General features: G+C 38.2%; 1 protein-coding gene across 1 annotated transcript in view; it reads right to left on the bottom strand.

Moving 5' to 3' along the window:
* The window catches only part of RyR (Ryanodine receptor), an 841,404-nt gene that overhangs the window by 705,132 nt on the left and 123,580 nt on the right, over positions 1-12,692 (bottom strand). Inside the window, exons 18-20 of the mRNA XM_090376454.1 lie at positions 8,802-8,925; positions 7,327-7,434; positions 88-204 (exon numbers count right to left, since the gene is read on the bottom strand). Coding sequence (XP_090232580.1) covers positions 88-204; positions 7,327-7,434; positions 8,802-8,925 — 349 coding nt within the window. The remainder of the gene's footprint in view (positions 1-87; positions 205-7,326; positions 7,435-8,801; positions 8,926-12,692) is intronic.

Genomic DNA, 12,692 nt, shown 5'->3' on the forward strand with positions numbered 1-12,692 from the left:
GCAAAATGCAATATAAATCTCAGTAAGCTACAGAAGAATTTGCCTTCTTGAACTAGAAAAAAATTATAAAATTAAGAGAATACTTACTCAATAAATTCATCATGACAGGTGACAGGAAGACTAAGCCTGAGAAATTCATAGTTAAGTTTTTCAACAGTTTCATATAATCTGTGGGAAATCTTTAATGCAGGAGGAGTATCACCCCTGTAACATAAAAAAAAAAACATACTTAACAACATTAATCCCCACAATAATCCTATATATTGTAATTAAAGAACACAAAAACAACAGATTAGTGAACCACAGCTGTAGCAGTACCAGTAGGAGCTAAAGGAGTTGTAGCTTTCCCCCCACCACATTATCAAATAATGCAGATTGTTTTTACTGTTACATGATGATGAAAGCTCAATAATTCCCTAGAATTCTGCTTTAGCCCCCACCCACCCACCCACCCAAATCCACAAGTGACCACAGTATCTACACTAATTTAAGTTTGTTTGTTTGTTATTTGGTTTTTAGGAGCATTAGCAACTAAGGCCATATTGCTCTGGGATATGCAGTGGTCATTCCCTGACCTTTCCGCATCCTCTGTATTTGGTGGTGATGGGCTCGAACCCCAGTCTAATCAAGAAGCGTGTGCTACGCACTGCTGCTCCTTCCCACCTGGCTACTGAGGCGCCTTTTACTAATTTTTAAGTGATCAGTATAATCTTTATTTATATATTTTAATGCACATAATTAATTACAATTTTATATCATCTTATTTTTAAATATTTAACACTGAAAACATTTAAACATCTATATAGTTAGTTAAATAATTCATTAAATGTCTGCTAAGTTTAAGAACACACAAACACATAGTAATTAAAATAAATTTTGCCTTTCTATGCATTTTGTCAAGTTTTTTTTCTATGCAAGTTGATTTCATAAGCCATGTAGCACATTAAGATAACATTTATTATGATGCAAATCAGAAGCCAGATTTGGATTAATTGTAATATTATATCCCACACTGAAAGAACTTTCAACTTAGTTTATACTATATTTCTTTCAACAAAGTATCTCATTGCTATGTACATTACATTAATTCACATAAAATAAGAAATAATAAGAAATACATTAGCATTAGCAGAGGCATACGATGCAAGAAAGCAAGCTTATGCAGCATCAGTCAAAAAAAAAACCTCCCATTTCACCCCTCCATTAATTCCAAATGCCTGAACAGCTCAGCCTAAATTTATTTAGGCTATCAAATTCCAAAATAAAAGATGGAAGTCTGTTCTGCCAATCAACCACCTGGTGGCTAAAGGCAAATTTCCACACATCTATTCTACAACTGTCTTTCCTCAATTTGAATCTATGCCCCCTCAGATTCTTAATCTCAGCAAGAGGAAGAATCCCATCAGCATTCAGCTTGCTCAACCCATTCAAGGCCTTATACACCTCAATCAGATCACCTCACAGATACCTACTCTCCAGGTGCTGCAATTTGCAGAACTTAAGCCTTTCTTGGTAAGAGCGCCTATTTGTTCCCCTCACCAATCTTGTTGCCCTTCTTTGCACTCATTCTAGCAACTCTACGTTCTTCCTAAAATGAGGCCTCCAGACCAGTACATGGTACTCTAGGTATGGCCTGACCATTGCCTTCTATAACAGGATAATTACCTCAATGTCTCTGCTACCAAAATTCCTATATATCATTGACAAGACTCCATGACCTGCCCTGGCAGCCCATCTGCACTGCTCAGCAAACTTCATATTTGACTGCACAATTATCCCCAGGTCTTTTTTACTTTCCACTTTCCTGAGTGTAGTACCTACCACACAGTTGGTATGTTTCTCTTGGGTTATTGATACCCATATGCAGTACTTTGCATTTGTCAATATTAAACTTCCGTTGCCACTTCTCAACCCATTTGCCCAATTGTCTAGATCCAGTTGGAGTAGCAAACTGTCTTTACTGTCATTAACAACCTTGCCAACCTTTCATTCTTTGTATCATCTGCAACTTGGACATTAACCTGATGAATACACAAAACAATAATGGGCCCAACACCCAACCATGGGGAACTCCACTAATAACATTTGTCCACAAAGAGCAGAGTCCATTGATTACCACTCTCTGTCGTCTTCCCCTCAACCATCCATTTAGCAGTCTTCCATGTGGAACAGTATCAAAAGCTCTCCTGAAATCCAAGTATATGATATCAAAATTATTTTTGACATTCAGTTCCTTTGTGACCACATCATAGTATCCAATGAAATTGGTCAGACAAGACCTCCCTTTAACAAACCCATGTTGTGTCTTAACTATTACTGCAGTCTTGTCTAGGTGATTCTGCATTGCTTCTTTAACCAGTGACTCCATTATTTTCCCCGGAACACAAGTTAAAATAACAGGTCTATAGTTACTTGTGTCACTTTTTGAATCCCCCTTTGTGAATTGGTGATACATTTTCAACCTCCAATCCATGGGGACTTCCCCTGAACTCAAGGAAGCTCTCATAATTATGGCTAAGGGTTTGCTTACTTCCTTTGCTGCCTCTTTTAATATAACTGGATACATTCCGTCCACCCCAGGTGCCTTCCTTATGTTTAACTTCAACGATTTCTCCTCCACTTTGCTCCCAGTTACAAAGTCACTTAGCGCCCTGTTAGAGTTTGATAAACTTCTGGCATTCCCCTCATTGAATAACTCCGTAGATGCAAAATACTCATTCAGTTTATCAGCTACCTGAGAATGATCATCAATAGTCAACCCATCTATGTTAAGTGTTCCACATATTAAGACAAGTATGATTCCATATATATAGTTATTTTAAGAGAAATGGAAAGGGAATGCCTTTCCATTACTCTAAATCATGAGAGCTTCATTACACTCAGAGGTAATTCTCTTGAATTGGAGAAGCACAAATTTGTTGCCAGAACCAGAGCTAGAATTTACAGGAGTGGGTGAAAACCCATATACGAGGTGCTACCCAAAAGTTCCTGAAATGTATCTAAAAAATAAATTAGACTCACCCTGGGTCTTATTTGCCACTGTCACCTTCAAAGTAGTCCCCTTGAGAGCATAAACACTGATCCCAGCACTTCCATGTTTTGAGTGTGTCCTGAAAGTCTTCTTCGTCATAGTGTTCAGCACCGCCTGAGATTCGGTTTGAATATCCTCTATGCTATGAAATCTTCAACCCTTCAGCTTGATTTTCATTCTTGGAAAGAGGAAGAAGTTGCAGGGGACTAAGTCTCGTGAATAAGGGGTTAGGGGATGACTGTCATGTTGTTGGATGCCAAAAACTGTGCCACAGTGAGAGATATGTGGGCCAGCGCATTGTCATGATGAAGGACTCTGTTCTTTGTGCAGCACTTCTCTCGATGTTTCCTCCTGATGGCTTCCCTTAACTGCCTTGGGATGTCACAGTAAAACTTTGCATTGACAGTCTGGCCACGAGGGACGAATTCCTTATGGATAATTCCATCAATGTCAAAAAAACAGATCAGTATGGATTTCACACTGCTCCTCACTTGTCGGGCTTTCTTCAGTTGGGGCAAAGATGGGCTCTTCCACTGGGATAATTGTTGCTTGGTTTCCAGGTTATACCCAACTCTTTTCACCAGTGACAACCATAGAAAGGAAGTTTTGATCACTCCTGGATGATCTCTGCTAACTTCCATGCAATGCTGCTTTTGGTCTTCATTCAGTAATAGTGGCACAAACTTGGCAGCAATCCTTCTCATGTTCAACTCGTCTGACAAAATTCGCTGACACATGCTGTACAAAAGTTCTACAATGACACAAATGTCGTGGATGGTCCATCTGCAGTCTTCACAGATCGTCGTCAGAACATTTGCAACATTTTCAGGGGTGGTGGACACCCAGAGCAATCATTGTCATAAACCGACATTCAACCATTTAAAAACAGTTAAACCAGTAGCAGGTCTGCATCTGACCTAAAGCATTACCACCAAAAGCTTGTTTCAACTTCTTATAGGTTTCTGTTGCTGTATCGTTAAGCAGGAAACAAAACTTGATACAAGCATGTTGCTCTCTCACATCAGCCATCACAACAATCGCAGACTATGCGAAACACACTGCCAAAGAACTGTGCATAAAAATTCAATGACTCTATCCTGCCCGACTGATTCACAAAGGATGCATGCAGTGTTACCTAGCGCCACAATTCTGTACTAAACGTAGTTCCTGTGCAACATTCGAATTTTGGGAACGTTTGGGTAGCACCTCGTATTGGGCTGCCATCCGAGTTTATAATAAATTTTTTTCCTAGACACTAAAGATGACTAGACAAAAGTTTGTGATATGATATATTTGTGAGATAAATTCGTCTTGTTTAGAAAGTAGGGAAAAGAGCAAAAAGGCACCCTTCAGTTTCCATTTAAAGTATACTTGTTTTAAATCTAATGGTAAATAAAGCTGAGAGTGCAGTTTAGTGTACCTATCTATGGTATCAGTTTACATTGTAAATAAAGACCAAAAAGTGCTCCACTGTGATTATCATTTATCTTGTTTAATACAAATTTTAAATAATATCATTGTAACATCTTCATCCATTTGTATTTAAACTGAACTAAAAACAAATTTAATCAGCAAAATTCGTGTTTTAATACCATCAGAGGCAAAGGGAAGGGTTTTTGCTTTCGTAAAGGCGACTATGATGGTCTGAGACAGTATTTAAATTCTATACGGTGGGACCAACTGATGATGTTACCAACAGCAAATTCAAAATGGGAAGCATTCAAGGAACTAATCTTGGAAGCTACCAGGCTTTACATACCAACCAAGAAATATTGTTCAAGGTTCAGGCCTAAATGGTTGTCAGATGAACTAATGAGACATATGGCAGAGAAGAAAAATGCATGGGATACATACAAATTAATGGGTGACATGGAAGCCTATGATAGATATAAGTTGGTCTGTAACCAAGTCACAAAGGAGATTAGGCAGGCAAAGGCAGATTATGAGAAATCCTTGGCAAAGGACGCAAAGAAAAACAGAAAAGAGTTCTTTACCTATTTAAACTCAAGAAGGAAAGGGATGAATCAGATTGGTCCACTGGATGTTGATGGTTCAACAGTTGAGGATCCTGCTCAGATGGCTAACAATCTAAACGAGTATTTTGCATCTACATTCACACATGAGGAGTTATTCAGGAAGGGGAATGTCGTAGGTGAAGTAAACATTGTCAGTGAGCTAGATTATTTTCTAATAACTGAGAGGAAAGTGGAGGAGAAATTGCTGAGGATAAACATAAAAAAGGCACCAGGGGTGGATGGGATCTATCCAGTTATATTAAAGGAGGCAGCAAAGGAAGTAAGCAAACCCCTAGCCATAATTATGAGAGCTTCTTTGGACTCAGGGGAGGTACCCATGGACTGGAGATGTGCAAATGTAACCCCAATTCACAAAGGAGGATCAAAGGCTGACACAAGTAATTACAGACCTGTTAGTTTAACTTCGGTTCCAGGAAAATTAATGGAGGCACTGGTTAAAGAAGCACTGCAGGATCATCTGGACAAGAATTCAGTTATAGCTCAGACACAGCATGGTTTTGTTAAGGGCAGGTCTTGTCTGACCAATTTGATTGGATACTATGATGTAGTCACAAAAGAACTGGATGCAGGGAATAACTTTGATATTATATATTTGGATCTTAGAAAGGCTTTTGATACTGTTGCGCATGGAAGACTGCTGCACAAATTGGAGAAGTGTGGCATTGGAGGCAAATTGCTGCTATGGATAAAGGGATGGTTGAGTGGCAGAAGACAGAGAGTGGTAATCAATGGACACTGCTCAACGTGGACTAATGTTATTAGTGGAGTTCCTCAGGGTTCAGTGTTGGGTCCATTGTTGTTTTCTGTATTTATAAATGATATTGATGATGGTGTATCAGGCTTAATGTCCAAGTTTGCAGACGATACCAAGGTTGGCAGGGTTGTTAAGGACACTACTGATACTATGCTGCTGCAACAGGATCTGGAAAGGTTGAGCAGATGGGCTGAGAGGTGGCAAATGAAGATTAACATTGACAAATGTAAAGTACTACATATGGGAAACAGTAACCCCAGATCAACGTATCAACTCTGTGGCACTACGCTGACAGTGGTAGAAAATGAAAAGGACCTGGGGGTAATTGTGCAGGCAGATATGAAGTTCTCTGAGCAGTGCAGACGAGCTGCAAGAGTAGCTCATGGTGTCTTGTCAATGATATACAGGAATTTTTCTAGCAGGGATAAGGATGTGATTATTCCCTTGTATAAGGCATTGGTCAGGCCACACCTTGAGTACTGTATACAGGTCTGGAGGCCTCATTTCAAGAAGGATGTAGAGCTGCTCGAACGAGTACAGAGAAGGGCAACAAGATTAGTGAATGGAACAAAGGGTTGCTCTTACGAAGATAGGCTTAAGTTTTGCAAATTACAGAGCCTGGAGACTAGGCATCGGCGAGGTGATCTGATAGAGGTGTATAAGGCTTTGAATGGCTTGAGCATGCTCAATGCCGATGGGATTCTTCCTCTTGCTCAGAATAATCACCTGAGAGGGCATAAATTCAAATTGAGGAAGGACGGATGTCGGATAGATGTGCGGAAATTTGCTTTTAGCCAGCGGGCAGTTGGTTTGTGGAATAGACTCCCATCGCTTGTTGTTGAAGTCGATAGCCTAAATAAATTTAAGGCTCAGTTGGACAGGTATTTCGAACGAACGGAGGGGTGAAATGGGAGTAGTGGTTTTTTTTTTTTTTTTTTTTGGCTGATGCTGAATAAGCTTGCTTTCTTGCATCATATGCCTCTACTAATGCTAATGCTAATGCTAATGCTAATAGGGAGGTAAAGACTGGAGTACAAGAAATTCAGGCGCCTCCATAGCCTGCTGCTCCTGACTACGGCACCTCCGTAGTCAGGAGCAGCAGTGCGTAGCACACGCTTCTTGATTAGACCGGGGTTCGAGCCCGTGACCACCAAATATGGAGGATGCAGAAAGGTCAGGGAATGACCACTGCATATCCCCGGAGCAATATGGCCTTAGTTGCTAATGCTCCTAAAAACTAAATAACAAACAAACAAACAAGAAATTCATAACCCAAAGAAACATTGTATTATGAATTTCTGGTTTTTAAATAAATACTCAGCACTCAAATACTCAAACTACATATTCTTAAAAATATAATTTTCCCTATTTTTTCACATTAATATATTTTTTCAGAAAATAAAGCATTTTTTTTCCAGAAAATAATGAAACACTAGTCATAGAGCTAATCATAAGAAATTAACTTATTCTATAATGATAATTTTAGTGTGCTTTATTCTGCTTACCCTGGAGGTATCCTGGTGACATCAACATGTGACTCTCCAATATCATCAACATTGGTGAACATTGGTTCATCTTTATTGTACCAGAATGTCATATTACGATTCATATTTCTTGAATAAAAAAAAAAAAAGTTTAACATAAGTAGGATTTCTTAAAAACTTTGATATAATAAATATAAATAAATAAAAATATTTTATAATTTTAGATCTCAGTTACCCAGAACTTCCTATTAGATATGTTTATGTGTGCGGGTATACAATTAATGAAACAAAATTTTTTTAACTGCAGAAAAATATAGAAATTAGTGTAGCAGTGCACTGTCTTGCTAGAAGATGACACCTCCTGAGCTGTACAAATGCAAAATGTACCACTTCAGAAAAGTCTAGGTGGATTTCAAATTGACTGGGTTGTAGCCGAGTGGTCAGGCACAAGGGTGCATAAGTACATGTGCCTTGAGTGACCGGGATTCAAGCCCATGACTGCTAAATATGGTGCTGTTTCTTGTATGCTATCTTGTGAACTCCTCTGACCATATAACCATCCCGAAGCATAAACAGAAAATTTTATAAAGAAAAACACTTGTAAAGCTTATTGTGAAACAGAAATACCACACCAAAATCCAGTGAGAGTCACAGTTCTCTGAATATTAGCAGTGAATAATAATAACATCTGCACTACTACTAAGTTAATTATACATGAGTAGGAATGAAATCATAAACCAAGGCTATGAGATATTACGCATAATAGATGGCACAAAATATGAAAAAAATTATGTGTGTAATTGAAAATTTCAACCAACCATTCAGAAACTTCATAGATTATTCATTCCTGACAAAAATGATTTCCATTATTGAAAATTAGTGCAATTATTTAGGAATACTTTGCATTGAATATATAACATTTTAAAAGTTATTATTCTCATTATTTTAAATGAATAAATAAATTTTTCTTATTGTAGAAAAGGTGTGTAAGGCTACAACAATGACAACAACAATAATAATAATTATTAGTTATTGATCTTGAACATCACTGCCTTTAAAAGTGATTCTTTTTTCTCTCAATAATCTTAAAATTCTAGTCACAATGAGTAACGTCATCTTTGCAAGTGAAAGAGTCTACCTATTTAGAGAAATTTTCCATTTATTCTGTCATTAAAATGAAATCTTGATGATCTTGGTAAAGAGAGAGAGAGAGAGAGAGAGAGAGAGACCTATATGCAAATGGAAAACGTGACGTCACATAAATTCATTGGAGCTCACAAATTTCTTACTGAGATTCTACACCAAGTATCTTTTAATTCCATATATGATTCCTCACAAGTTGTAAAATTAATGCACTGAAAGATTGTTCATTTCATGATACAAAGAAATAATACTGCCTGTCCTCTAAGAATCTTAAAGAGAGGAAAAGAAACCTATAATATTTATTAAGATATTTTCACTGAAATATGTTATTAAATAACCATTTTAAAACTTACACACAAAATGGTTGATATCCCTCTTGCAAGCCACAAGCAGTAAAATATTTTAAGGTATTTACATCTTGCCCAAACACCAGTTTGGCTCTTTGACCTATTCCTATGGTGCATGCTGGAACATAGCCTAAAAAATATGAATATTATAATCAGCTAGACTATCTAATTTAGTTCATTCAATTCAGAGATTATATTTTGTAATAAATCTTAATAATAAATTTCAATCTGGAGTTGAGATTGATTATTAAGTAATTAGTGAATAATACCATTAAAAGGAAATTGATCTTGAAATTGGGATAGAAGACATTTAGAATTACTGCAAATGCCTTCTATCTCAACTCCAGAAATAATTTCTAGTTAATTTTTTAATTCATTTAACTTCTTGTTTTTCGTGAATTTTGTTTTATAAACAACACATGGCATATTCAAAAAAAGTAGTACCGATTAATTTATGACACAGAATTGTAAAGAAGAATGCAAATAATTACAGGGCTAGCTTAAGGGATGAGCCCATGTGGCATTGGTTCTGGGTGCCAAAGTTTAGGTGTTGTCATAAATAGAGCAACAGGAAAAAAACAAAACAACAAAAAAAAAAAAAAAACTCCCACTCAACAAGAAACAAGTGAACAGTTTGACCCAAGTGTAGCCCCTAGAAAATAACTTTCCCACATTAACCGTTAATCAATGATTAAAATCTAAATTTTTTTTCTACATTCCTAAATATACTTTAACTTTTACTGCAGTAGTTTCTGAAGTGGTTTTCTTATGGTTTTTGAACAGAAATGAGGGAGAACCTGCCAGGTGCCTCCCCACCATTTTTGAAACTATTTGGATTTTGTTGAAGAATAGCATGGTACCAGACAAGCACTGATGCTGCAGTTCTTTAAAGTTTCAGATTATTGTTATTATTCTCCCACTAGGTCAATAAACATCTACCATCTTACCCTAGTTGTTTTTGAATAATTTATCATTGCTTTCACACATAAATTTGGTCCTTGAGGTTGTCACAGATGTTCTCTCAGATAAGCCAGACAAGCTGTACTTGCTACTTGGGAGTCTAAAACAATAATGGAACTGATATTCGGGTGAGACTCAAGTCAAGTGGACCTAATTTAAGCGAAGCCCGGATGATCTGTGACAGCCAAATCCTCTGCTTGCACCTTCACGATGGTAGGACTGTTGGTAATCCCCATGCACAAGCATACTGTGGGTGACTACCCAGGTACGAACCAACGTAAGCAGGGCTTGAGGTGTGGCGACCACACCACATGGAGGAATGCTGCCCCTCTGTATTACCAGGCAATACTAGGTGGTAGACAACTCTCGTCAACCGGTGAAATACCACCACTTTGCTTATTGGAGGCTTGAAGTGGTGGAACCCATGTTTAGTCTCCAGAGCTAAGTTCTGGTTAACCCTTCCCCATCTTTTCCATTTTGAGGTTATGATGGACATCATGGCGAGATCCAATCTTCCTTACATTTCGAGGGTACAGTTCTAAAACGGTGTTAGCAGGCCGGCCACTAGTTAGTACACCTGACCGAACCTATTGGTAACTCTTTAGGAGACTTCCTGCTACCTCTATTCTGCCAGATAGTGACTGGAGGGAGTCCAAGTAGTGTGTATGCGGCGGGGGGGGGGGAAGCATTATTGTCAAGGTCATGTTATGTCAAGGATCTGGGTATATTCTTACCATGTGTATGCCATATCCAAAAATCTCATTACTTCGTACAGCATGTCCCCCCCCCTACTTTTTCTTACTATTGAATACAACATGAATTGTCAAACTAATAGATTAAGCTTATCTGCAAAAAGGTCTAAACCTCTTAAACACTTCCTAGTTCATTTCACAAATATACGTGGCCTCAATTCTAATCTCAATGATCTCCATTTCTACTTGCAGTCTGCCAACCCCATGTACTTTTTCTGACAGAATCTCAGTTATTGGTTGTTTCAACTACTGCTCATCTCAGATGTCCAAATTATTTGCTGTATGATTCCTTTCGCCTCAAAGGTGGTACTTGTGCATATGTCCATTCCAATATTCCCTATCAGAGACTTGGTAATTTGGAATCGCCTCTTCTCAATCTTCTCTGGTTTAAAATCTCTCTACCTCATTCTGTCAAATTCATCTGTTGTCTCTACCATTCTCCCAACTCCAATAATCACTTGGACCTCTTTGACTTCCTCTCTTTGCAACTTGACTTTCTCCAGTCCAACTTTCCTAACAGTGCGGTAATTTTCCTTGGTGACTTTAATGTTCACAACTCCAGCTGGCTTCCATTTTCTAGTCACATCAACCCAGCTGGTCGAGATGCTGAGGCTTTTGCAATTACTACTGACTTTGCACAGATTGTTCATTTACCTACAAGAATACCGGACAATCCTAATCATACAGCCAACACACTTGACCTTTTTCTTTCAAACAACCCTTCTAAGTACACGGTCGAAGTGAGTGGTCCTTAAGGCACCTCAGATCACAAATTGGAGATTGCCTCTTCTCCAAAGGAGCCTTTATCTCATGGCTATTTCCAACATCATGTTGTTTGGCATTACAAGAATGCAAAACAGGATGACCTGCAAGATTTATTTTCTTCTTTTTCTTGGTCGGATTACTGATTCAAAACTTCTGATGTCAATCAGAAGTTTTGAATCAGTAATCCGACCAAGTCAAATCAGAAGTTTTGAATCAGTAATCCGACCAAGTCAAATCAGAAGTTTTGAATCAGTAATCCGACCAAGTCAAATCAGAAGTTTTGAATCAGTAATCCGACCAAATGAGATCGTGTCAGTGAAATTATTCTTGTAGGAATGGAATCCTTTATCCCACACTCAACTTTAAAATCTCAACCTTTATCTAAACCTTGGTTTTCACAACAATCGTAAAGCAGTTATTAATCAATCCAAACTAGATTTTGAACAGGCTAAGAGTAGAAAACTTGCTTCTTGCCCTAATGGTAGTCTAGCATTCTGGTCTCTTGCCAAAGCTATTGGCCGCAACTTATGCCCATCTCTGCTCCCACCTCTGTCAAAACCAGATGGTTCTCTTGTCACTTCAGCCAAGGATAAAGCTGACCTGCTAGCATCCCATTTTTCTTCCAACTCATATATTAATGATCTTGGTAAAACATCTCCCACCATTCCCAACACACTCCATTCAATGCCTCCTGTGGTCGTCTGTCAAAAGGATGTCGGAAGGATTTTGACAAATCTTGATGCTAAGAAAGCTCCAGGTCCTGATGGTATTTCTCCACTTGTTCTCAAAACCTGTGCTCCTGAACCTATTTCTTTTCTTTGCCACTTTTTTTCACTTTCTTATTCCAAAGGTGTTTTTCCTTCTGCTTGGAAATTTGTTCATATCCAGCCAGTCTAAAAAGGAACTTGCTGGATATGAACAAATCCCTCCCATCCAATTATAGTCCCATTGCAATTACTTCTACTCTTTCTAAAGTAATGGAGAAATCAATTAACTGCCAAAACTTAACCTACCCAGAAACCTTCCATCTGATCAACAATTGCCAGTATGGATTCCATCAGTGTCGACTACTTGTGATATTCTGGTTTTTGTTAACCATTTATGGACAAATTCAATGGAAAAGTTCGGAGAAACACAAGCAGTTGCTCTTGACATCTCAAAGGCTTTGGGTCGTGTTTGGCATAAAGGTCTTCTAAACAAGCGTCCATCTTATGGTTTGCCAACTGTTTTTTGTAATTGGTTATCCGGTTTTCTCTCTGATCGCTCACTGAGGGTGATGGTAGATGGCTCTCTGTCTTCTAACTTCTATACTAATGCTAGGGTCCCCCAAGGTTCAGTTCTTTCCCTCACTCTTTTCCTCTAGTATATTAATGACCTTCTTCCATTGACTGGAAATCCTATCCATAGTTTTGCCGATGAT

The sequence above is a fragment of the Mastigoproctus giganteus genome, chromosome 6 (genome assembly GCF_048544385.1).
Source record: "Mastigoproctus giganteus isolate SK-2022 chromosome 6, ASM4854438v1, whole genome shotgun sequence".
Taxonomy (NCBI): Eukaryota; Metazoa; Arthropoda; class Arachnida; order Uropygi; family Thelyphonidae; genus Mastigoproctus; species Mastigoproctus giganteus.